At 41.5% G+C, this 26,838-nt stretch overlaps 1 protein-coding gene across 7 annotated transcripts in view; it reads left to right on the top strand.

The window, feature by feature from the left end:
- Nucleotides 1-26,838, top strand: part of SMG7 (SMG7, nonsense mediated mRNA decay factor) — a 45,703-nt gene that overhangs the window by 8,018 nt on the left and 10,847 nt on the right. For 4 of the 7 annotated variants that reach the window (XM_015290545.4, XM_015290547.4, XM_004943272.5 and 1 more), the window contains 15 exons: nucleotides 7,858-7,889; nucleotides 9,097-9,214; nucleotides 9,703-9,835; nucleotides 12,102-12,273; nucleotides 13,090-13,161; nucleotides 13,816-13,966; nucleotides 14,306-14,441; nucleotides 16,468-16,630; nucleotides 17,431-17,587; nucleotides 19,566-19,636; nucleotides 19,963-20,023; nucleotides 20,570-20,689; nucleotides 21,052-21,484; nucleotides 25,010-25,154; nucleotides 26,315-26,703. In XM_015290545.4, coding sequence (XP_015146031.1) covers nucleotides 7,858-7,889; nucleotides 9,097-9,214; nucleotides 9,703-9,835; nucleotides 12,102-12,273; nucleotides 13,090-13,161; nucleotides 13,816-13,966; nucleotides 14,306-14,441; nucleotides 16,468-16,630; nucleotides 17,431-17,587; nucleotides 19,566-19,636; nucleotides 19,963-20,023; nucleotides 20,570-20,689; nucleotides 21,052-21,484; nucleotides 25,010-25,154; nucleotides 26,315-26,703 — 2,353 coding nt within the window. Of the gene's footprint in view, nucleotides 1-839; nucleotides 1,132-7,857; nucleotides 7,890-9,096; nucleotides 9,215-9,702; nucleotides 9,836-12,101; nucleotides 12,274-13,089; nucleotides 13,162-13,815; nucleotides 13,967-14,305; nucleotides 14,442-16,467; nucleotides 16,631-17,430; nucleotides 17,588-19,565; nucleotides 19,637-19,962; nucleotides 20,024-20,569; nucleotides 20,690-21,051; nucleotides 21,485-25,009; nucleotides 25,155-26,314; nucleotides 26,704-26,838 lie in introns of those variants that run through there. The other 3 variants (XM_015290546.4, XM_040705273.2, XM_046898261.1) reach the window with 2 other exon arrangements.

A 26,838-nucleotide genomic window follows, 5' to 3' on the forward strand; every position in this document is an offset into this window, starting at 1 on the left:
CAATATGCATAAAGCTGAGCCTGTATGAAAGATCTTTAACTAGAAAAGAAGTGATGAGTGCCTAAGCCAGGTCATAATATTTATTTGAATTAAGACAGAAGACCTTAATTTGGGAACTTTTCACATTCGAACTGCTGGTAGTTTTTCCACGCCGGGCTTCGGGCAAAGGCAGCTGTGAGGAATTGCAGCTTTCAGTGTGTGCTGAAACACTCATCTTCCAGTTATTGATCTGAAAAACTGCAGCAACCTCTAAAGCTCGAAACTGTCTCCAAAGATATCTTCGGTATTTTTCTCACCTTGCTGACACTGTTTGGGCAGCTACTGACTGTTTGAATAGTTTCCATCCTAGGCTGCCAGGTAGAAGTGAGGCTGTAAGGGTGCTCAGCGTCCATAGGTAACATTACATTGTGTATTTAGAGGTCTGAGATACTGTTTCAAAATCAGGTAACTGTACACTTTGCATTAAAGAAAGCTTTGTGAAGTATATGTTACATCATATGTAACTGTTTCTGTTAACTTCTGAAATGATTGAAGGACTGCAAAGCTAGAAGCTGCTGTGCTGGAGTGCTGCATTTCAGCTGTGGCCCAGGGGGATCTTGTGTTTAAGGAAGAGCTCAGAGCCTTTAAGGGTTCAGCTGCGTATCTGTATGGCTAAAAGCACTGTTGCACATATGGATTTCAGATTTCGAGGTTAAAGCAGCATGATTCATGTTGGTTTCCACTCTTTGTTCTCAAATGAAGCACAGCATCAAAACTGTTCTGTTTTCAAATTTGTTTTGGATGTGCTAGAATTATATACAAAATGCTTGTACAGTGACCAGGTCCAAGGTATTGTGGTTGCAGGGTGAAGTGGCAGAGCTGAGGTGGTGTGTGGGGGAGGAGTATGGACTGGATGATCTTGGAGGTCGTTTCCAGCCTTGGTGATCTTAAGTGTCAAAAACCTTTAATTACAGATGTGGTTCTGAGGGAAAGGTACTTCACCTTCTGGCATCCTTTCTGTTTGTTCTTCAGGCTGGATGTCTTATTCCAGGAGCCTTTTCCTCAGCAGCTGCAAATGAAGTGAATGCAATGAGCAGGGCTGCTCTGTGTGAACTGCCCGAGGACAGAATCCTTTATAGCTCTGTATCTGAGGTATTGAGATGTAAATTTGAAATACAAAGATTTTTATAGAAACGTTTAATCCCCAAAAGCAGGATTAACCTTGGAAGTTATAAATTTGCTCGTAAGCTTGCTCCTAGCCAATTCATTAATTTTTAAAGCAGGAAAGGTGAGTTACTGGTTAACTGGCAGCAGCTGTGGGAGCATGGTTGCAGGAGGTAGTCTGGTGCTGTGGGCTCAGCTGGCCTTGCTGAGGGAACTGTGCCACTTGAGCAGGGGACATGCACCTTGGTTCTCCTTGGGACTCATTTGTGCTCAAAATGTGCCCCAAACTGCAAGCTGCATCTTTCCTAGAGGGGGGCAGTCCCCGTAGCAGCGCATCTGTTCTGCTTCATTCCCAAGCTAGTAAAATGCAATCAGATCTGGGCTGGTGAAGTTGGTTTCCCTCTCAGCTGAACACAGTGGTTATTGTGTGTGTGAGGAACCTGCAGGTTTTGGTGGTGGGCTCTTGGCTTTTGCAATGGACAGCCCATCTGGTTGGGGGGGAGGGATCTTGAATGTCTCAGTGTACAGAGCAGGGGGAGCTCGAGGTTGGACACACAGCTGTGGCTGCTGAATGGTGGCAGGTTTCTCTATGGAAAAGTTATTCCATCTGCTGTGTGTTACTGAAACAGAATGGGGAGCTGCTGCTGAGGCTGCTGTAAGCTGTTGGCAGTGATGCACTTAGTACCTATTTAATTTCATAAATAGCTGATAGAATTCTCCCTGACTGGTGTTCAGTCTTAATGCCATTTCTCTGCTTTCAGAGTGCTGTTTGCATTTACGTTCAAGATAGAGGCTCAAAAATAATACCTGAGATGCAGCTTACAATGAGAATCATCTTCAGATGTAATATGAATGTAACTTGTCATAGCTTGTGTAAACTGTCGTGTGCTTTCACAGTGGAAAATGTCTGTATTCTCACTACAGGCTATTTTAAAACTCATATGGAAGTTGCATATTTGTGTGAATGTGTTTTATTTCTACTATCACGTAATTGTGAGTTAACAAAATAAACGTGGCTGGGCAAAAAATTTGCTTCGTGTGATTGTTGAATTGCTATAGTGGATAACTTGAATGCCGATAGTTCTGCTTTAAGCCTTACATTTTTGGAGGTCTTAATTTAAGGACATCAAACTCAGTGCTTGGAAAGTGCCTGTTCAGGGCAGTGAGTGCTGCAGTACCTGTTGTGGCCTGGCCTAATAGGATCATAGGGATAATACAGTTGCTAGGCCATAGCAGCTGTGACCATCAGCAAGGTAGCGCAGCTTTCTCTTGAGCTTTCTGCAGAGGCCTTCAGGGCAGCACCTCTCTGTATGAAGGGGGAAAACTTTTGGTTACCTGCTGATCTCTCTCCTCTGATCTATGTTTTCTGTAGTTCCAGACAGGGTTTTCATGATGCCAAAGCTATTAAAAGTAGTTTGATCCCTTAGGTTTATTGTCTGCATTTTTCCAGCACTTGGCACAAAAGACAGTGTTTGTAAGTCAGTAATTGTAATATAACAAATGAGTACCAGATTTACTACGTATTTATCACAGCTAAGACTTATTATTGTGTTCGCTCCAATCAGGCTGGGTTTGAGAGCTCAGAGAACAGTAGTGTTGCACTGTGCAAAGTGTCTCTGTTGCTTGCTGACTTTCACATCTCATGTGGTACTGTGGCAGTATGGACTGTGAGCACTGCTGTGTGCTTCCTGAGTTTGTCACAGTGGGCGGGGAGGGAGCAGAGCTTTGTGGTTTTTCTCTCTGAGATGTGCAGTTTTCTACACAAGCAGGCTGTGAATGGCTGGGTGCATTGCAAGGAGCCTTCGTGCCTTCACAGCTTTAAGATTGCTTGTGAATAGTATGAAGTTTATCATCTACAATTAGATGATATGAAATGTGTTAAATGTTTCTATAGTGAGAACACTATCATAGAATCATAGAATGGCTTGGGTTGGAAGGGACCCCAAAGATCACCAAGTTCCAACCTCCTGCCACAGGCAGGGCCGCCAGCTTCCAGATCCGATACTAGACCAGGTTGCCCAGGGCCCCATCCAACCTGGCCTTGAACACCTGCAGGGATGGAGCATTAGCTATCATAGTTTGCTAAGGAGCGACACGGTCAGCTCTCGGAGAAAGGAAAAGAAACGTAGGTGGAGGCTTTGTGCTTTTCTTTCTTCCCCTCAACCATAAACAATATCTGTGTAGAGATTAGTTTTCTCCTGTGTGTCTCCAATAGAACAATATTCCAGGCAGCTAATAGGTCAAGATGAACAGTACTGTCAATGTTTTAAAGCTACTGTTACAAAACTCAGCTGAGCTTAACAAGCACTAGTCTTAATGCTGCCTGCTTATTCTTTGAGGAGGGATAGAGACTTTTCCCTCCTGTGAAGATTAAATGGGAGAGCAAGCCCATATAGAGTTCCCTAAGAGTAGCATTTGCCTCATGGACACATCTTTTTCAAATCTGGAGGCAAAGGAAGTTTTAAGAGACTTCCATGAAGCTGGAGAGGAAAAAATTGAGTCTGAATGAAGCTGACTGAAGGTGCCTAGGCTATTATCCAGAGATGAGGACTGTCAGTTCTGATCAAATTTGGGGAAAGAACTGCTTTTGGTGGCTGCTTTTTGAAGGTAATTATTATGACTTGCTTCTAATAGAGCCTAGACTAGGAGGAAGGCGGGAGATGAAGAGGAAGAAGTAAAAAATAGTAAGACTAATTCTGTCCACTTTCTCACCATGCCACCTGGCTGAGGTAGGAGCAAAAAGGTTAGGGAGCAGGATTCCCTGTGGAGGGGCTTTGGATGCAGATGGTGCCTGCCTTGCTTTCTGCTTGCAGAATTGCTGGTTTTCTTTTTCTTTGCTTTCAGAGTTGCACTGCTGTTGAATTAATTGACTGTGTGGCTTTGATCTCCTGCTATAACCTGATAAAGCCACTGGTCAGAAAATCAGCTGCACCCTGACTTCAGTGGCAACAAGCTTTAAACTCACTAGCATGTGTATAAATGACAGTAAGATGTCAGCTGATCGAGTTTTTCAAGGAAGATCATTGCTGAGTGCATGAAGGCTGTGCTTTCGGGGCAGAAGGTGTGTGGTGCCTTTGGGTGGATGACTCAGCCTGAAGATCTCTTGCTGGTCAGTGAGAGCTGACATCACCAAGACCTGCCGGTCGCACAGCAGGCAGCTCCAGCCCTTCTTTAAACCTGTGGATGTTTAAGTGGAGTGGCAATGCTGGCAAGTTTGGAACAGTAAGGATTTCATCAGTAAAAACAAAGCTGCTTAAGAGATAGTCGTATCTATTGCATGTGTGAATAAGTAAAATTAGACACAAATAGGAGACTTAACGGACTCCATATAGCAGAGTCTCAAAAGGTTGGTGATAAGGCTTTCTAACAAGTGTTGTTGGTTACTCTTAGGAATGGGAAGTGCTTATTTCATGTAGAACCATCAGCCATTTATATCGTACGATGACTTCTGCTCAGCACTCAACAGCAGATGTGAATGCTCTCCTGGGTATAATGTTCAGGGGCTTCAGAGAAAGCCCCCTTCTCCCCTGTATCTGCAGCAGAATGTTGTTTGCACAGTGCCTGTGGTGTCCATGTTTCCAGCTGCCTTCCCCTGGATCAGCTCAGGTATACTTCTGGAAAATACAGTGCTCAGGTACTAAGCCATTACACATTTTTGTTCAAGTTAACTTTTGTTTGGAGGAAAATCTAATAGTAGTTGGTGGGTGTTGCATTGGAGTTCCTTCTGGGTGTGAACATTTCCACCTATTGGAAGGTTAAGCATTTAATAATAACATGTTTTGAGGGTGTTGAGTGTACTTCACTTTCTCTTTAGTTTCCTATCATAGAAAATTGACCTTTTCTACCCAAAATGAATAATTTCCTCCACTTCTTTTCCGACTCTTTTAGAAGGAGGAGAGCTTTCTGGCAGCGCCCACATCCGGACAGCTCTGAGCAGCCCTGTCCTTCAGCGAGCCTCCATGTGGGTTGTGCATCTCTGGGCACTTCTTGCTGCTGAGCAATTTCTGCACCTGCCTCTGTGAAGGGGAAGTTCAGGAATATAAATTCATCCTGGGAGTGAAACTACACAGACTGTTCAATACAGTTTTGAGTTGTAGAGTGTTCACAGAACAAGCAAGTGGATTCACATTGCTCTTACGTACCCAGCTACCCATTTTAGTGCTGGAAATCAGCAGTTCCTTGTAGTCTGTGGCTGGGATTTGATAAAGGAACTGAAATAGCTGCTGGTGTTTCAAGACTGCTAGGGGAAAACCAAATGGAGTTCCCCTCCAGGCATGGTGGAAAGCAGTGTGTTGTGCTGTGTTTCTATGAAGTCAGGGTTTTTTGTGGGCATTGTAGGACGTGTCATGCCGTCACAGATCTTACCTGGCTCCTCCTCGCTGTGTAAATGAAGGAGTGTGTCCTTTTGGTGTTGAACTACTTTACTGACTTGAATGGAAAGTTACTATATTTGAGTTTCAAGCTCAACTAAAACACAGAATTGAATTTGTATTTAGTTAGGAAACTTAACAGGATAGCTATCACCAAGCTATATGTCCTAACAAAGGTGCTTGAAATATAATACTTGATGAGCTGTGGTTTGTGTTTTTCTGACTTTGGACTAACAAACTGATTGGGAAGATGTGACTTGAAGGCTGAACTGCTGAGGCAAACCAGACAAGGAGCTACTTGAGAGTGGTATTAAAATGATAAAGTATAAGTGAGTTGCACCAAGCTTGCTGGCAGGCAACACATTTTTGCAGCAGAGTGAGTCATTCTGATGCAATATTAGTTGGTTCAAAAATACAGGGACAAAAACCTTTATTACCAAATGCCCAATAATATTTGTAAATGCCAATTTACGTACATTTGTACTGCATGAAACTTCTGCAGGTGTCAGTGAGCCCTGGTGTGTGCCCACTCCAAGCACCAGCCAAGACTCTTCAGTGAAGGCTCCTGAGGGAGCAGGCAATGCATGTCTCTCAAACAGTAATACTTTGCCAGTGATGCAGAGCAGGTTTGGTACCGTTGTGCTCTTTTAGCCTGTGCTGCTGTCTCTGCTGCAGTTGGAGCTGTTTTATTTACAGGTTATCCTTAGGTGAAAATGAGGAACAGCGTGCTGGTGTGAGACCTGCCTCATTCCTTTGGTCTCAAGAAACCGTTGAAGTAATCCAATGCTGTTTATTAAAAAATGTAGTGATAATCTCTTCAGTGTATTGTGCTGTGAGCTTATCAAGTAGGCAAGGCAGCTTGCCTTACAGCTAGTGATGAGATTAGTATGACAGGTACTTGTCCTGGGAGCTTGTGAGGATGGTTGTACAAATCAGCTCTAAACATTTAGGTCTAAGCATTTTTTTTTGGGGGGGGGGGGGGAATTCAGGCAAAAATCTTTTTTGGTAGCATTTCCAAAGAGGAGCTGCACAGAAGTATGGAAGGTTAAAGTGTAAGTGCTGAACTTCACAGTGAGACCAGGGCCAGTTCCAGACATTCTGGTGATGCATGTATGGAGTACCTGTACTGATTGCATGCATTTGGCTGAGGTTCTTTTTGTCTAAATTCTCCAGGAAACAGGTCGTCAAAGCTTTCTGGGAAAAGAAGGGGTTTTATAATGGTGCTGCTTGTGTTTCCCCCTTAAAAGGCTGGTACTTAATGTAGTAGCAGGTAATTCTACCCCTTTGAGCTTTGGAGGAGCAGTTCTTATGCAGAGCCACTTTGCGTGGAGGGGAATTTGAGGATGGCATTTGCTGGGCAATGCCATGTGTCCTGTTTGGGCTGAGCTTCTGTAGGGCTCCTGGCTCTGCTCAAAGGGAAAGGCTTGCAAAACTGCCAGGTGTGTAAAGGGCAAGCCAAACTGTATTGGCTGGCTGTTTAGAAACAAGCTGGCTTCTCTTCTGAGCAGTCACATTTCTAACACCCAAGTCATGGCATTGCAGGGTTTGCTCAGCTCTGCACTTTTTGGGACTCGTGGGTCCTTCATCAGCTGTGGGCTGATGAATGCTTCTTCCCTTTGCACTGTCTCAGGGCTGGGAGAAATGCTGGTCGACTCTCAGCTTCTCACTGCACAGTTTCCAAACTTCTCCTTACTTTTCCACCAGTATTTATATGTGGTCTCTTCTGCCAGCACTCACTATTGTCAACAGCTTAAAAAAAAAAAAATCTTGGAAGAAATTAACTACAGATGTTATGAGAAACCTAGAATAGGTTAAACTTGAGAAAAGTGGGTGAGGAAGGTACAGTTTTACTTCTGTTAGGATGTTCTACATTTAACTACAGCCCTGGGAGTATCCCATTGCTCCCTGGCAGGTGTATTGGTTCCCAGTGACCAGAGTGAGTGGCTGGACACATTTCTGTGTTTGGTACAGTCAGGAAGCTTTGTGAAAGGTGTGTAACACTCACAGTTACAGGTAAGCAAGTGCCATTTATATGCCAGGACATTGCTGCCAGGCAAACCTTACAATGTGTAATATTCTTTAGTTCTAATGTTTTTTCTGAAATAGACTTAATCTAAGCAGGGAAAGTTGAACAATTTTCTTTTATTATGGTGTGGAAGTAGACGAAAACATTGATAAACAGCAATAACTCAAATCTGTAACTCAGGTAGTAAGCTGGATTGTTGAGGTTGTAGGCAGCCTCTCAGGAGCTGACCCTGTTTTCTATGCTCACGGTTGCATGAATGTGGTTTAGCATAATTTGATCAGTGTCTTTCTAATTTATTGTTTGATTGCTTTCTTACAGGCAGGCAGAAGTCCTGAAGGCTGACATGACAGGTAATTGCCTTTGTTATGTAGTGGATCTAGCTAATAATGTTTGCTTATTGTTTGTCTTCCTTTTGTGTACTCCTTGTGCTTACATTCCTGAGAATTCTCTGTGCAGCATTATGTTAAAAGTTTGTTCTCTGCATGTAAATAAATATCAATATAATTTTAACAACTGTGCTCATCTCTTCTATATCTAAAATACACACATTCTTAAAGTTGCCTTTGTGCGTGTTAAAAAGCATTTGGAAACAGATCATGTTCCTACTACTCTCTCTTTAGGGGTGAAAAAGGAACTCCTGTCCAGACTATTGCAGGAACTGCTGCATTTTGGGTTAGCAGTGGGGATAGGATCTTGCTGGTTTACAGAAATCTGGGTGGTGGAAATGTTGATCTGAACACTACCACGTGTGTTACAACATACTACAAGCTGACTTTTAAACTTTGGTTATTTATGGAAAATGAGAGTGGTTTATATTAATGTCTCAACCATTTGAATGATGAACCCATGCTTGCATAACAAACCCATGCTCAGCCAAGATGAGTGTCTTGGTGTAGCACATGCAGCAGGTTGGTGGGGTCCCTGTAGGAACATCCTCACTGCCTGGATCCATCTAGCCCAGCAGAAGCAGCTGCCCATCAGCAGAATGGCTTCCCTGGGGCACTGCGTGCCTTGTGTGCTCCAGCAGACCGAACCCGGGTTATTTTACAAGGCTTGGGCAACTGTACTGTGTAATTTGTGATAGCAGGGGACTGTGTTTGCACTCACCCTCTAATGATGTAGAGCAGATGGCAGCAAAGTGTTTAGAAAGTGCAAGCACGCAGCCATACTTCCCTGCGGTGTTCTCCTAAACAGCATTAGCTCATGGACTCTCCTACTTACTTGCACTTGATGGATTTCTTTTCTAAGTTTTTCAACTTCCTCTGGATTTTTAGAATTCACCCTGCGACAAGAAGTTCTGCTTGTGGAGAGTTGCCTCTGTCTGTTTCTCCAGCTTTCCTGCTGCTGACTTTGCTAATTTCTAGTTATTTTATTATAGGATCAGTTAATCCCCAGTCTCTCTGTAGCTTTTGTATTTCAAAGTTCTAATGAATCTGTGAGAAAAGTGGGTGTTTGGCATCTTACACTGCTGTATTTTTTCATTTAGTAGGACAGTGAATAATCAATGCAATTTGAGTATTTAAAAACTATGGTCTATTTTTGCTTTTTGTTGCTCAGATTCAAAGCTGGGTCCAGCAGAAGTCTGGACATCCAGACAAGCTCTACAGGACTTATATCAGAAAATGCTCGTGACCGATTTGGAGTATGCTTTAGATAAAAAAGTGGAGCAGGACCTGTAAGTACACATCAATAAATCCGTGTGTGTGTAATGTGTGCTGATGAGCAGGAAACCCCAGTGCTTACAGAAAAATCATTTGTTTCCTATGAAATGATTGCCCTATTTCCTTTAAAATGAGAGCTGCGTTGGAGTGGAACATGAGAACTCACTGTGGATTAGATTAAGAGAGTTCCACAGATGAGTATTCTACCTCTGTCAGTTAGCAGGAATCGTGTCACGCAGGATTGAGTTTTGGTAAGCAAGGTGGAAGGAGGAGAAGGAAGGGAACATTAGCTATACAGTATCAGGATTGATACCTGTGGTAATGAGAGGTGGGGAAAGATAATTCTTCCTTATTTAATATTTCTACTCTGAATGATGTATGAATTTAATGCACTTTGTTTTCATGTTTAATGCTATGTAATTAAACAGTTATTTCCTGTTTCTTATGGTATGTGTATAAGACACTTCCAAAATAAAAAGGAAAGCATTTCTTTTGTTTTCAGTTGGAATCATGCCTTTAAAAATCAGATCACAACGCTACAGGGTCAAGCGAAAAACAGAGCAAATCCAAATCGCAGCGAAGTTCAGGCAAACCTTTCTCTGTTCTTAGAGGCAGCTAGTGGCTTCTACACACAGGTGAGTTGCAAAAAACCTCTTGGTTGTGATACATCTACATAGTCTGGAAGCAAGCATGCTTCAGCCATATGCCACAGGCATGTGGGTCCTTTGTAAAGCTTTGAATGACCTCTGTCAGTTCTCCTGTGCTGCTTGACCAACTGCTCGTTCCCAAACGTGGATGCCCTGAGGATTTGCATGCTAGCATAATGTTTCGTGCTTTGTTCTGGGTCCCTTCCTTATAACTCTTATGCCAGTGGTGAGCACTGAGTTAATGTTTTCCAGGAGCTATCTACAATAAATACAGCTTATTTTTTTGTGATAATGCCTGACTTAGTGCCTACCGCCGTTATGCATATAAGTAGCATGGTTGTGTGGTTGAGTATTGATTCACATAACATCTTGGTTTTTTATCAGAGCTTGTAGGCTTACAAAGAGATCTTCACTCTTAATTCTATGTTTTTGTCAGAAGTTATTTGAAATTGGAAACTTCAGATATAGCTCTTCTTCCTGCTAAGTAAAACTATATAGATGTGTGTTCTTGTTAGGTATCTTCTGTGAGTTTTCAGTTCACTTCAAAAGCATGTTCATGTATTTATTCATTACTGCCATTTTTTGCTTTGTGCTCTTTCCATGGTTAGATTTCAGCTTGTAGAATTCTGAAGAGAACAAGTTAGTGTGTGGTAATGGCTTTTTTTTTACAGCTAACTTGCTCCCCCCCCCCCCCCGTTTGTTGTGTGCTTGAGCAACGCTGTCAATGCTGTCACCTGTATCTCAGCTAGTGCCCTGACTGTGTTTTATCATGGCTAGTCTGTGCTGACTTTGGGTTGGAACATGCAGCATAGGTCCTTCTTTCTTCATCAGTTCTGGGTTTGATTTTGACCACATGCAAAGCAGTCCCTTTTTTTTTTTTCCCAGAAACTGTGTTGATTTCTTTTTGCTCTATTTATTTTTCCTTGGGCATTGCTTTTTGGGTTGCTTCTTGTTGGAAGCAGCCAGTTGGGCAGGCTGTGGCTTGGCTGCCAGGAGATGTCTACCATCTACATCTGTCTTGCAAGTCTTTCTTCCTAACTTCAGGAAACTTTGCTCTTCTGTATGACACCACAGAATCGGGTGTCTTTCTCAGTTTGTCATGTTAATCATTTCAGTTTTAGTCTAAAGACTGTTCAGCCATGATACCTGCTTTCCAACAGCGAGGCCTTTATAAATGGCGTTTTGGAAAGAGCATGGATTCTCATGATTCAGCATGTTGGAAGATGTCTAGTTTCTCTTTTATCCTTCTTTCATCTGTGAGGTTCCCCTTGTTTGTTTTCTTAATCTCCTTACCCATCTACTCTGTCTTTTATACAGTAGGTGTAACATAACTGTTTTCTGCAGCAAACAAACAATGCATTGAATCTTTAGCTGCTGGCAGTGCACATCTCTTACCAGTCTTTGGCTTTCTGAATGCCTTTATCTGGAAGTGGGACTTTACCGCAGGTTTATTTTCTTTGGAGATTGAGTGTGTTCCCACCTGGGAGAAAGTCTGTCAATTTTTACTTAGATTTTTAACTATGTAACTTGGTAGAACAAACAGTTCATTTCAAGACAACTGGATGGAGTCCATTAGGAAAAACTTCAAAAGCACTAATTAGAATGTCAAAGTTCAGCTTTTCCTTGAATCAAATTTTGAGATATTTGATTAAGTAGCTACTGCGTTGTTCATTGAGCCTCATTGTTGGCTTAGCACAAATATTTACTGACTTGGCAGTCCACCCGATGGGATAACTCAGCCACTTTTGCCTTGTGTTGCCTACAGACTTGGTTTGATTCAAGCTAATCCCTGAAGTTAAAGCCCAGGGAGTGCTATTTCTTATGTCTGAAGTTTCTTCAGAGGGTGAATAGTGTACCTGTCTGTATCTGTCAGAGAATGGTGTCTCTTCGTTAGGTACCAAAAAGACTACCCTATTTTGGAAACAAATGCAAGAGTTTTAGACCTCTGATAATTGATCTCTGCTGGTGCTTGGTAATTTGAATAGATGGGAATAGAGGTGCTTACTGCTTTGAAGTGCACAGCTCCAGTGAAAATTCTCCTAACAGTTCTGGGAAGAATAGAGCAATATAAAGCTCTGTGACTTCCACATAAAGTAATGCAAATTCTCATTCAGTAACCTAGACTTGCTGACTTTAAGCATGTTCCGCTAATCCATGACTCTGAGTGGTGATTTGTGTGCCAGTTTTGTCTGCTGCTTCAGTGCTGTTCTGATTGCTCTCTCTAACTGCTACTAAGTTAGACCCATTTTTCTAGTTATTACAGGAATTGTGCACAGTTTTTAATGTAGACTTGCCATGTCGTGTGAAGTCTTCCCAGCTGGGAATCATTAGCAATAAACAGACGCACACCAGCGCCATAGTGAAGCCGCAGTCTAGCTCCTGCTCCTACATCTGCCAGCACTGCCTTGTCCACCTTGGAGATATTGGTGAGTTTTTAAAGCAAGAAGAGGTGGGACGTTGAGTTCTGTCTCTGTGTTTAACTTTCACAGCAAGGAATCTCTGTGAGTGTGCTCCAAATTAGTAGCTGGTGGTATACTTGGTTGTTGCAGGGGAAAGCAACGCTGTTAGACGTTTTTTGTGTGTTACACTTTAATGCATAGAGACATTCAAGGATAGCTTTGTAGTGATGTGGTAGGATCTTGTATCCTAGCATACTAACTGCATAGTCCATGCGATAGCTGGTGGGCACGGTGAACTGTTGAAACTGGTAGCTATTGGAAAAACTTACTGCAGCAGGCTGGCATACTTCTCCATTTCAGAACATTACTTTTAAATCTCTCATATACAAAGAAGATGGATAGGAATTCAGCCTTTCATAAATGAGGTTTTGATTCTGACATTAAATTTGGCAGACACATTCTTTTGACTAGAGCTAAATGTTGTAAGAAGCGCTGTTTTTAGAGGAATCTGCAATTGTTTATGTAATAATCTAAAAGTAGATGTAGTTGCTGGTTGTGCAGGTAAGTATAAAAAATATATTTGTAGCTCCTTAGATGTGTTGCTGCTGGCACAGCATCTTTCTGAATAAAAAATAAGCCATAACAAGCGAACTTGAGGTAAAGGGATCTCTTTAAAAAATTTGAATTGTTGAATCTTCTTGCTGTTTGGCATAGTTCTGAGTGCTGATACGTATTTCTAAAATGGTAATAAAGCACTCTTGGGGTAAGCTGGATTGTATTAAAGTAAGTGCAGGAAGATTGCTTTTGTTTGGTCTCAATTTGTTGGGTTTTTTGTTTCTTTAGCTCGATATAGGAATCAGACAAGCCAGGCAGAGTCTTACTACAGACATGCAGCACAGCTTGTCCCTTCGAATGGTGAGTTGGGGATGCTGATTAGTTTCATAATTTGAAAGGAAGATTTGAAGTATCTGCCGTGCATAGTGGTTGGAAACAATTGTACAAGAAAAGCCTAATCCATCAGTAAATCATTTAGATAATAGCTGTTTGCCTGATCTGTGTCTGTTTTCTTTTTTGTGAATATTTAATAACATGGCTTCACTCAGACTTCTGCTGCTGCATTATGCTGAAATAGTCATTCAATTTTTTAGCTATATCTTAACTATTCTTCATGCTATAACACAAATTTTACAGTACAGGCAAAAAATATGAACTGTTGTTATTTAGATTTGTTTCATGAAGTAAAACTGGACTAGGTCTTACCTAATTATAGGATAATAAATATGTTGGTGGTAGAAGCCTGGTTTGAAAGTATCTTATTTATACAAAAATCATGCCGAGTGTTTGTTGTCTAATTTTGAAAGATATGGTTTAAAAAAAAATCTATACCACAAATGTCAATGCTTTATCTTTTGAATGATACTGATAATTAGGCTGGAGGAAAAGGGTGAGCAGACTAATCTGAACCTTTAGGACTTTTTACTCCCTTTTAAAGTGACCAGACTTGAACTCAAATGTAGCCCACTTCATGTAACGACACTTGTTGGTCAACTTGTCTTTTCTCTCTTTCAGGTCAGCCTTATAATCAGTTGGCTATTCTAGCTTCTTCCAAAGGAGACCACTTGACCACAATTTTCTACTACTGCAGAAGCATTGCTGTGAAATTTCCTTTCCCAGCTGCGTCCACTAACCTACAAAAAGCACTTTCTAAAGCACTGGAAAGGTGAGTCTAAGCATCATGTATTTATGCTCAGATAGGAAGGAGGAGATTGCCTCCCTTGCCAGAACTTAGTTGTATTTGGTAGCAGAAACTGAAGTTCCTTGACATCCCTTTCCAGTCAGAGCATCATTATGCATGTGTGGAACAAAGGATAGTCTGTGTCTGGGATGCTTTTAGTGCGAGCAGGGAGTGCAGGACAAAAGCATGTTGTGCCAATGTGAAAAAGCAGCCTTGCATGAACATTGTTCCTTTCTTGAAGTTCATAGAGAAAGCTTGTAATGTTGCATGCAGCTCTGTTTAATTCCATAGACTGAAGCCAGGTGTTTTTTTTTCTGAATACAGTCGTGATGAGGTGAAGACTCGATGGAGTGTGTCTGACTTCATCAAGGCATTTATTAAATTCCATGGCCATGTGTACCTGAGTAAGAGCTTGGAGAAGCTGAGCCCTCTTCGAGAAAAGCTGGAAGAACAGTTCAAGGTTAGTTCTAACAAGTATTAATTAGTATACTGAAGAGAATATTTTTAGCAGTAGGGTTCTGAAATTACAGTCCAATAATAACATTTTCACATGCTAAAGTAAGCGGAGCTCAAGTAGCCAGTTACAGAAGGCTTGCATCACAGTTAATAATGGATAATTCTGTTGACTTCTGCAAAATACTAGGATTTCTTTTCCCATTTCACATGTGGCGTGTTGGTGTATAAATCAGTGAACGCAACTGATTCTCTGCTCCTTAACCTGGATGATTCTTGGATGCCTCTGAAAAATACCTGCTTAATCTGGAAAGTCTTGGCTCAGTTGCTTGAAGAACTTTGAACGCTTCATTTCTGGATAGCAGACCATCACACCCACTAGTTAATAAGACTGCTTTTAATCTTCCTCAGACAACTACCCTCTCTTGTCAGTGGCTTGCCTTTAGAAGTACAACCTTAATTTGTGTGTAGACTAGAACTATTCAGAACATGTTTCCTCTGGAAAATCCAGGAGTACCTATTAATTATGCAGACAGCTCATGAAGCTGAACAGTACAGCAAAGACTGAAACAGAGGGAACTTTTAAAGGTATGGGTGCAAGGTAGTACAATTTCAAAGTCGACATATACTATTAACTGTTATGTGCCTTCTGGAAACATCTTCATTAGTAGAAAATGAACAGATAGCGTGGATAAGTTCAACAGAGCAAACGTAAATGTTTTTCCAAATTAAAAAAAAAAAGGGATTGTGTCTTAGCAACATAAAGAAATACAAATCATCTTCACAGTGTCAGTTTAGGATGCATTGTGCACTAAGAATGCTACATCCAAACAGTCATTGAAATAAAAGCAGGGCTTGACTTGCATGAGCTTTGAATGTGAGCTGCTTGAGTGCTTTTCAAAATTAAGTAATTGTATCTCTCTTCGTGTTGTTGACTGTTGAGCAAGTTCTTTTTTTTTTCCACAATGCTTATAATCAATAATTACGAGCATTGCTCAGGCTTGTGACTCAGGCCTTGCTTTTTTAACTGATCCACGGTGTTAAAATAGAGCTAATTGAGCCCTACTTTGTTGCTTGGGTTACTTTTTTTGTTTACATCACGCAACGCTTAATTTACTAGAGAGAAACTCTTCTGAGTCAGATGAGTTGAATGTGGTTGTGAATTTGCCTGTATGGTGGATAACTACTTAATAGTGTGGCTGATGTTAATTGTGAATTAGGAGAGCTGTTGTAGGGGCAGGAGTGTTCAGCCAGGCCCATGGTTCTGCTCCTGCCAGCACCAGTGGTTTGAGTTGCCAACTGGCAAGTACTTCCTGCCTTTAACTAACAATCAATGTTGCATATAGAACTGAATTTTTTTCTGATGCTTGCACTGGTTAAGCAGTTTGCTTGCCTGACCACTGTATCTGAACAGAATAGATTGGTTGTGATTTAGGTTACATATATATATATATATAATTTTCCCACTTAATACTCCAAGAAACCATTCTTCTGTTCTGAGAAAGATGTTCTACAGCATAGTTACTGAAATGCATTTGTAAATATCTTGTGCTATTTCAGGCAACTGCAGCACTCTATGACACACGAAGTTAGATGTGGAGTTAGTCTCTAATACATAACCACTCAGTGGTTAAATTTTCCTGCTTTCATTATTTTAAAATGTTGCCCTATCGCTGACATTTCGTGGAAAGGCAGAAAAGTACAGTGGACAGGTATGCTCCTGCAATTCTTGCATTGCAGTGCTGTAATTGCACATTACAGCCATGCTTTTTCTGGAAGAGAGCCACTCCTAAGGGCTTCTTGATTTGTTACCTCTGTGAGCAAAAACCTTGGGTTTAACAGCAGGCATCTGCCTGTGTCCTGCTGGGAGCACCTTGTGCTGTACTATTAGTGATGACCTGAAAAAATGTAGAACGAGTGTTGCCTTGAGGGCAGAAACATTAGTCCAGCAGTGCAGTGGCAGCTACTAATCCTTTCAGGGGTGTGCTTTACCATATAAAAATGCAAGTTTTATATGTATGTCTCTGTTGCAGAGGTTGTTATTTCAAAAGGCCTTCAATTCTCAGCAGTTGGTACATATTACTGTTATCAATCTGTTTCAACTGCATCACCTGCGAGACTTCAGCAATGAAACAGAGCAGCACAGTTACAGCCAGGATGAGCAGCTCTGCTGGACACAGCTACTGGCTCTCTTCAGTAAGTATGAAAACTGTTCTTTGTATTTCTCTTTTCTTTTTACGTGGAATCCATTAGTCATTTGCTGTCAAACGGAGGAAAGTTAAGAGAGGGTGGTTATGCAGGGTCATTCATGTCTAGCACTGCTGATGAATGCTAGACTATTTTCTATTTTGCTAGGACTGAGGGTGACCTGGTGCTGACAGATGAGGTCTCAGCTCTTCTATGCCCTTGATAATATTATGTAGAAGTGCAGAGCATTTTTGTCTTATGCTTCTGATTTGCTTAACCCAAAAGGGGTTAGGCTCAGCTTACAAAACTTTAGGTTCCAACCTGAAGTTCTTTGTGAAAGCACTGTGGTCATTTTTATCTGGTACTGTTTCTAAGAACTGTGTGCTCTAGCAGCTGCCTATCTGCAGAGGTAGTTCCATGAATTTGTGTACGTGCTGGCATGGGAAAGTGAATAGAATGTGGATAGATGGTTGAGAGCTGGCCACTTATAATATGCAAACAAGTATTTTCTGGTCTGATTCTAATGGGATTCTCTCATTGCATTTTATTGATTTATCAAAAATATTTGCATCATACTTACAGGAGAGGAGGGGAAAAAAAGGGGAAAAACATGCTTCATGGTAGAAAACTACATATAGGGTGGGGGAATTATTCTGATCTGCCAGTGAATTTAAGATGAAGTCATTGGACTGCTTAAAGATCTTGTACTTGAAAGTATGCTTTTATGATAGGGATTTGTTTGATGAGATTATTTGACCAGTTTTGAAGTGTTATTCTTGCACTATTTCTTTTCTCTTCTCTCTTTCCAGTGTCCTTTCTTGGAGTTCTGTGCAAGTGCCCTTTACAAAATGACTATCAGGAGGACTCTGGGGCTGCATATCCTCTTCCAGCAGTGAAGGTTTCAATGGACTGGCTGAAGCTTAGGCCCAGTGTTTTCCAGGAGGCAGTAGTTGATGAAAGACGGTAGTGAGTGTTAATTTTTCTTTTGATACATTTAATAGTGTAAAGTCATAATTACTGATGATATACAGATTGGTAGGGCAACTGATCCTAGACATTGTCGTTGCATCCTCTGTGATTTTTGTCATCTGTAAAATGTGCTTACAGTGTTCATAAAACAACAGCGACACTTGTGATACGTGAGCAAGTTCGGTGCTTTATTTGGTTTTAAATTGGCCTCAGGGCTGCTTGTAACTTTTAAAAGTTAAGATCAGAGGATTCTGCTTTATAATATTTAACTTGCGCATAACTGAGTGTACCATTAGTCAGGTCTGTTGTAATGATTTCTCAGATTTATTGAGGTAGATGGCAGGAAAATACTTGCCTTAATTTCATGCAGTAAGTCATCAGCTTGGGCAGAGTTGGAATCCAGATATTTTTTGGCTCATGATCATGGAAATAAATTGGTATTGGTTGAGAAGGTCTTAAATTGTCAGCACAGACATTACTGTTCTGGACTCTTGCTGGTTTTTCACTTCTGCCTCTAATCTCATAAACATGCTTAAATAGTTGAAAACTAACCAACTTGTTTATAGCCTGTGAACTTTCCATGAATTACAGCAGTTAAGTGTTTCTGATCTATTAGATGTTTCTTCAGACTGGAGTGGTTATTGACACAGTTGGATGAGTATTTTTCCTAGGATTGCCACTGGAAGGAAAACAGCATGAAAGCAGCTTGCTTAGCTGACTTAACCCTACTCTAGACTGAAGGAGCATCTGAAATAGGAAAGGTACTTACCTGGAAAGGCAGATGAACCTGAAGACAAGAACTTAAGACAGGAATCAATATATCAGCATTAACATGTGCTCTTTGGAAATGAATTTTCCAAACCACATTGAATCTAGATATTTTACATTACTACATTGTTCCAATTTAGAGATTTCATAATAAGAGATCTCTATTTTCTTTCAAGTGCTGTAGTGAAAAGCTGGCTTTTTTACTGTACGTTGCAATAGACTCGTACTCTCTCTTTTTTCCTCCTTTTGTTTTTCATCAGTCATAGGAAGGAGTTATTGGTTATTTTAGCATACAGAAGCAATGTACAACGTAATGCAACCATGCAGCTAACCCAGGCTTTCAGATGCACGCCACATTCTTCAGTCCAGGTGCTGGCTGATGGCTGAAAGCCTGGCCGAAGAAGGACAAATATTCATTTTACTCTTAGCACAACAGGCAGCTTCTTAAAATAATCTGTCTGCTGCTTTCATAGCCATGATGCCCATTGCTAAAGCCAAAGAAGGATGCTTACACTTTAGGTTGGAGCTTTTTAAATAAAATGAAATTAATAAATGAAGCAGCCTGCTGGTGGTAGTTAAATGTTAACCAGCTATGCAGTGCTTGTTGTGATTCTTAAATTATTTGTTCTAAGGCCTTTGTAAGCAATTTCCAGTCCTTGCTTGTACCAGTATTGCTGGGGCAAGCTTGGGTTACTGCCAGCTAACCCCCACTTTTAATCTCTGTTACTTCAGACCTTCTTACCTTTCTGGTATCTGTTTTAGTGCCACAGAGCTTTGCTAATGTCAGTAGAACAGCGAGTGTATCTTCATAACTTTTTCTTCCAAACTGATTAATTTACCGTCTTATGAGAGTAAGCAGCTTTGGACTGGAAAACATGGATTGCAAGCAAGTTCAGATCCCTCTGAACTTTTGCTCATGCAGTACTTTTGTCTGGTTAAATTTATAGCTAGCTTCCTGAGTTGTTGGCTTATGAACATGATACTTGCAAGAGCCTGGCTTCCTGGGTAGCCTTAGGCTGGCTTTTTGAAAATACCAGATCCTTCAAGACAGTCTTTTCCCTGACACTTGAGGAAAAACCTTTGAATGGAAATCAAAGAATTAATATGAACTGTAACAGTGTAATAGGTTTCAATATTTTTCTAATAAGGTGAGTAACTTTCAGGTTTTGTGATTTTTCACTTAATTTGTCTGCCTTCTGATTTGTAGCATATGGCCCTGGCTGATTTCTCTTCTAAACAGCTTCCATCCTCATGAAGAAGATCTATCCAATAACAATGGTAAGAATACTTCTGGTCTATGCTTTAAAAATAACAAACAGAACAATACAGCTTTTTCCGATGTGAGAAATTGCAGTTGAAAGGTTAAAGCAGAACAAGTTGTATGGATGCATATGAACACTTGGAAAATGCTGCTTTCTCTTGCTCAGCTGTCTATGCTCTATTCTGTCATTTTTTATCTCCTCAGGTTGCAGGGTGGACTAGTATAGTGGAGCACATCAGCAGGAGGCTTCACTGTGTATAGTGACCTTGCTGAGGTGTCTCTTTACTATTCTGTACTAAATGCACTAATGCTTTCCTTATCTTGTTTACTGTCTATTCACCAGCAACCCCCCTTCCAGAAGAATTTGAATTGCAAGGATTCTTGGCTCTGAGACCCTCATTCAGGTGAGTGACAGCTGAAGACAACTGCTCTTTCTAGTGTTGCTACTTTGGTACACATTGACCTGTTCACTGTAGTATCTTGTTCATGAATGCATACTACTGTGTGGAATAGATAACATAGGACTGCAGTCTCTATTCTGAAGAGGAAAACAGGTTCTGTGCCACTCTGCAGTAAAGCTCTGAGGAAAGTTACAGGCTTACAGAATTGCTTATAACAGTTTTCCTTCTGCAGTCTTCAGGCTACTAAACTGAAGGGGAAAAAAATAAGAAATGAGGAAAATTTTTTTCACATAAAACTATGTTTTTACTGGTCTTTACTGCTTTTAACTGTGTCCTGTGACTAACATCATGCTCCAAAAAAAGCATCTTTAACATAGAGAATTGAATCTGTAACTCAGACATCTGCAACTGTCACGTTTTGAGTAGGATCTGGTGAAATACCAGAAGTTATGATAAAGTAATACCGACTAACTGTATTTATAAAGGAATGCGGTTTTGCTGAGGGGAGCAGTGTAATTAATATTATTCCCTCTCCTATTTCAATGCTAGGAACTTGGATTTTTCCAAAGGCCACCAGGCAATTACAGGAGATAAAGAAGGACAGCAGCGTCGGATACGGCAACAGCGACTGATCTTCACAGGCAAATGGATTGCTGATAACCAGCCCAGGTAATCACAAATAGCTTTAAGTAGCAAATAGTGGTTTTCAGTTGCTACTTTAAGCTTAGGCAGTACAAGTGACAGAGGTGAACTCGTTTTTCTCATTATTTTAAAGAGCAATTTGATATAAGGTGTACGCATTTCACTGACACCGGCAGCACTAATAACGTGCTGTGAGTTAGCATGCTGTTTCTTGAGCTACTTTTGATAGGAATGTATTTGTAGTGAAACATCATACTTGATAAGACCTTTATAGTGATACTGAAACACAGCTGAGATGAGAGGAACAGCAGTAGCAAGAGTGCTAATGTGTGAGGTTACCATATGAAAACCTATTTGGATTTGCTTTTCAATTCCTCTGTCTTTTTCAGGCTGATTCAGTGTGAAAATGAGGTAGGAAAGCTGTTGTTCTTGACGGAAATCCCAGAATTAATACTAGAAGACCCTAGTGAAGCCAAAGAGAGCCTCGCCTTGCAGGAAACGTCCATTGCAGAGCCGCTATCCACAGATGGGAGCCCTGGACTCAAATCAGTTCTGTCATCTGGCAGAAGTTTAAGCAACTGTGACTCAGGAGAGAAACCAATGGTCACGTTTAAAGAAAATATTAAGCCACGGGAAATGAACAGAGAGCAAGGGCGAATCTATCCTCCTAAAGATGTGGGTAGGGAAAGACGGGACTATAGCAAAGGAATAGTAGCCAATAAGAATGATGGAAAGAAGGATAACAACAAAAGAAAGAATGAAACAAAGAAATGCAGCGTGGATAAGATACAGGAAGCAGGAAAGCAGAATGTGGCAGTTCAGGTAAGCCTTGAGATCAAAGGGATACTGTATCTTGGGCAGTATAATATTTGAGTGCGGGCCATTGCTGCTTGCACAGAATACTGTAGAGCTGAGGTCTGTCTGTGGGTCCTGCAGATACCTGTAACGCACAAAGAAACATGTCTACCTCGGAGACCAGACATTAGTGATCTTTGGATTTCTGCCCTTTTCCTTGATGCTGTCTCAGTTTTGGGGGGAGGAAAAGGTAGGGAGCAGTGAAAGGTGACATTTCGTATGTTCATGTTTTTAAAAAGCAAGGACTTGTAGCTGTTATTCCACAAATTGGTTGGGTTAACAGGCAGCTTGCATGACCAGGTCCTAGTCACAGTCTTTCCCAGCTGTGTTCTGCTGTGAAGGAGCTGGGTGGTACTTTGCATTTTCACTTCAGTTGCTTGTGCACATTCAGTAAATTGAATGCATCACTGTAATGGCATGTGAAGTCAGGTAGACCTCCTTGAAAGTAAAGAAAGCCGCACAGAATTGTTGGTTGTCACATCAGTGGCTCTTTTTGACCTGTATTTTTCGAAGGTGTGGTTTTTTCCTGCACTTATGTGAGCGTTGTGTACAAAAAATGGTCACCTCTTAAGCAGATAGTGAATCTACTGTTCTGGCTTCCATGGGGGTGTAGTAAATAGGGACAGATAATTTCAGGGTTGATTGGATCTGTGCCTGGAAAGTTTTGTCTATCCCAGCCATTTCCAGGTGTTGACAGTGGGGGAGGTGCTATTATTTCCCTAGAGAAACTGTGTGAGTTCTTCACCATTCTGACAAGCACGAATTATTTCCTTATGCACATCTCCCTTGCTGCTGTGTAAGCCTGCTACTTCCTAGGTCATGTCTGCAGAATAACCTAAGTCTTCCTCTCTGTAACTGCTCTGAGGGCCTTGTTAGCAAGATCTTGTTTTCCCTAGGCTAGACAAACCAGCTCTTTGAGTCTTTATAGCTTGCATTGGTAGGACCCTTGAATTATTCTTGTTATCCTCCTGATTATTTCTTGTTAGGCATCATCATTATGAGCTGGAAGGTCTGCACTGGCAGCATTTGGTATTTTTTTGGTGAGGCCTTTGCAGGTGTGAAGGGGAGTAGCTTGCAGAAACCATGTGGCAGTTGCTTGTGAGTCACTGAACAAGAGACTGCTACCTGAAAAACAGCCTAGGTAGGTGAGTTAGAATAACAGGAATTTTCTTTATTGAACACGTCTGGAATGTGGTTGCAGGCCTGAGCATAACTCCCAGTTTCAGTGTTTGTGCCACAGTCTTGAAAAAGAAGGACCTGAGTCTGAAAAAACATGATGTTCTGATAAGTATATGTAGTTTTTTGCATAAGGAAGATACTGTCATTTTGACATAGTTGACCTATCAAATATTTAGTCTTTTTTTGTCTTAAGACTTATAAAACCACCAAAACACATTTCAAACCCAACTGTAGCATACTGTGTTCTGATCTGTTTGGTCACTGTTCATCTGTTGTTGAATAGGTATTAACCTTGACTTTTAAGCCCTATCAGCTTCATTTACATTAACTGTTACAGTAAAATTCTTTTTTCTTTTTTTATTATAACTGGGAGGACTTATTTACCCAGATCTACTGCAGAATATGGGGAGAGTTTTCTCCTTGCCCTGCTGAAAACAATCCAGTGTAGGTTTTGTACCAGTTAGTGGTCTGCTTGCTTTCTCCTTCCTTGAAATTTCAAGCTTTATCTACTTAATAGCTCATTCAAAAGCCTAAAAGCTACAGTCATTGCAGAATTAGGCCTGTTTCATGGATAAGTGGAATATTGCATGCTCAGGGTCATGAAAGTGTGGCACAGGTTGATTCTGCTCGCTAGAGGTGATGATGCTGGCTGCAAAGTAGGATATAACGCAGACTAACTGAAGGTAATGCATTCTTGAAAGGCCACTGGGAGGAAATGGTGCCTTACCCAGCACTGGGTGGGGAAGCCTCAAGACCAGTAGGGAAGTAAAGGTTTGGTAGTATTGATGCTTCTGAGGTGAGATCAAGGAGAAACAAGGGAAGCAATTGAAATTTGTCTTTCTTGATTAAACAAATTCAGTAATTTAGCTTTCAGAAGCTATCTCTGGGGATGTTTTATTGCTGCTTTCAGTGTACGGTAGGCTAGAACTTTGAAATCCCACTACCAGAAAAGCATCTTTGAATTCTGACATTACTATGAAAAAATGCATGCAGTATCGGTTATAAAAATGTTTGACTTGTTGTGGAGAAAGAAAGGGACAATATGAGTTAAATATTCAGAATGTGATAAAGGGCAAAGGTGGGCAGTGAGCAGATGTGGCATGAGAGTGGGAGCAGAAGTTGCTACATCATTCATGGTATTTAGCATCAGCCAGACCGTGAGGAGGAGTTTCCTCCCAGCTTTTTGGAATGGGAGATGAGAAATACACCCAAACCTCCCAGTTTTATATCCTCCATTTTTAATGAAATAAAAACCAAACTATGCTCCCGCAATTCATAAATGGGAGAAAGACTTGAATATTTGAATGCATCTGTCCCCCACGCCCCCAGTTGTATTTTGGAAAGAAGCACCTGTTCTCTTAGTCCTTTCAAATCAGCAGCACTAAATGTTGAAATAAATCCCACACTGATTTTTGTTGTTGTTGTTTGGGTTTTTCATTTGGCCCCTGATAAAAACCCCTTTCTTTCAATCACCTCTGAGGCTTGGCGTCAGGTCTGCTCCTGGGCCCTTTCTGTATTGCCCGGGTTCCTTGCTTGCTGTCTTTTTCCTGCCTGCTCCATCTTGCATTCCAGGCAGTTCTGCCGAGCTGAACAGAAAGGGAAAGTAGTCTTCCCCTCTGTCTTCCTCTCCAGGAAGACCCAGACTGCAACTGACTCAGAATCAGGTAAACATTACATTACATTCTTCTCTCTGCCTTTAACTGGTGCAGCTCTTTTAACAGAACATACAGCAGTGACACAGTAAACTGAAAGAGGTTAAACACTTCTGCTATTTGTTGTATATGCCATTGATCAAAAGAATTTCATGTTATTCAGGAGTTTGTGCATATACAGCGCCACGTGTTCCTTACAGCTTGAAAAAGTTATGTAGGAAGAAGGTGGTAGTGTTTGTTTATTAAGGTGCTGCAGGTAAGTAGCATGAAGTAGGATGTAGCAGCGCCCTAGGAGAAGCATTAATAGCATTGTTGGTTTTCTTTTTTTTAAGGCACTGCAGGTGAGTAGCTTGGTAAGTCCTTTGTATGGTTTGAGGATATTATTATGTCTGCTTCCCACTTCCAGGAGGAGCCTGTTGCAGTCTTGGGGTAGCTATCTTTCAGGTGCTTTTGTGAGGCAAGGAATGCCTGAGGACAGACAGTCACCTGCCTGAGGTCAGAGAGCAAGGAATTGCATTCTGATGTTCCAAACCTCCTCCTAACACCTAGGGCAAAAGAAAATTATCTCTCAGACAACCTGAGTTTGTTTTTTGGCTTGAGCTGTGATGTGGGTAGTTACAGGAAAAGTAATCTAATTTCTTCTTGCTTTATTTTGCATTAGGTGAAATCCCAGACGGAGATGAGGAAGACTCCGGTGTCCGAAGCCAGGAAAACACCTGTAACTCAGACTCCAAGTCAGGCCAGCAGCTCGCAGTTCATCCCCATTCATCACCCAGGAGCCTTCCCCCCGCTTCCCAGCCGGCCAGGTAATTTGTGGTGTTCTTTCAAAGTGAGATCTTACTGTTGACTGCGAAGAAAAACCTGTAATATTAGTTGTTACTACCTCTGAAGGTAGTAGCTGCTTTAATGAATAAGCATTCTCATGTTGAGAGCCTGCCAGCCTAATAAAGAAGAGGTGTAGCAGAACTGAAACAAAATGAATGAGATTCCTTATGTTTCTGAATTGAGGTCTGTCATGAAATCTGCCACCCTCCTTGTTGCTTAGTGGGTACAAGATCAAGGCACTTCACAGGAGGTTGTTTCTGTAGTTAGTCAAAACATGACAAAGACTTCTGCAAGCCCAGGAGAATGCTTTCTCTCTGCACAGGACTATTATAAAAGATCAGTCACACTGCTTTCTTCTTTATAGCTCAGTTTCTTTTGTAGTGATGCTCATGTTTCAGGCTGTTGCTTGTGTGGTGTCATTTGCTGTTGTTGCTGCACTGCATGCTCCTGTTTTGTTGCGGAGCGTTCCTGCCATGCCTAGCTGTCCATCTTTGCTCACAAAATAGCAGGGAGCAGTATCCTTCCTGCAGCTGTTCTGTGTAGTTGCTAAATAAGACAGAAGCACCTCCCTTTTTCTAAAGTCACCACAAAATCTGTCCTGTCATAGATAGAATTAAAGCTTCCTTCCAAACCTGGCTTTTTCAGGTGAGCTAAAGGGAAGAAATTGATCTTGCGGGTATGAGGATTGGTTTGCTCACCATCTGTCTGCTTATCTAAATTAATCCTGAGACTAGTTATCCTGTGGGAGGAAGCAGGAGACTTGCTTTTGTGTCTCAAAATGTGTGTTTGAGGGAGTTGGAGCATCAAAGGTAACACATCAAAAACCCCACAATGGTGAGTGAGAAAGGTAGGGGAGGGAAACAAAAGCAGAGAGATAAAGGGATAGGAATCCTGCAGTTCTCTCCGATACTGCTGTTGACAGACTGTTATCAGCACCTGGAATACTGGCAGTAAACTTGAGAACTGTGATTGTAACTGTGTACTTGCAAAGGCAGAAAAGTACATTATAGTGCATATATAGTGTTATATTTCTTGTACTCATAGTGTAAATATGCTAAATAAACAAATTCACAACAATGTCTTCCTGAGGAAGCTGTCTGCTGTGAGAAGCAGCAATGAAAGGCATATTTTTCTTTTGCAGGGTTTCCACCTCCAACCTATGTTGTCCCTCCTCCTGTGGCTTTCTCCATGAGCACAGGGTATACCTTCCCAGCTGGCGTTTCTGTCCCAGGAACCTTCCTCCAGCCCACAGCTCACTCGCCTGCAGGAAACCAGGTGCAAGGTGGGAAACAGTCCCACATTCCTTACAGCCAGCAGCGGCCCTCAGGACCGGGGCCTATGACCCAGGGACCTCAGCAGACACCACCTCCTTCCCAGCAACCCCTCTCATCTTTACCAGCTCAGGCAACAGCACAGTCTGCAAGCCAGTTACAGGTCCAAGCTCTGGCCCAGCAACAGCAGCAACAGTCCCCAACAAAAGCTGTGCAGGGCCTGGGAAAGAGTCCACCACACCACTCTGGGTTCCAGCAGGTAAGCTTTTTCTTAAACCTCCAGGGACAGAGGCTCCACCACTTCCCTGAGCAACCTATTCCGATAACTCACTGCTTCTGAGATTTTTTTTTCCTAATATCCAGTCTGAACCTTCACTGGCACAACTTAAGGCCG

This window comes from Gallus gallus, chromosome 8 (assembly GCF_016699485.2).
Source record: "Gallus gallus isolate bGalGal1 chromosome 8, bGalGal1.mat.broiler.GRCg7b, whole genome shotgun sequence".
Taxonomy (NCBI): Eukaryota; Metazoa; Chordata; class Aves; order Galliformes; family Phasianidae; genus Gallus; species Gallus gallus.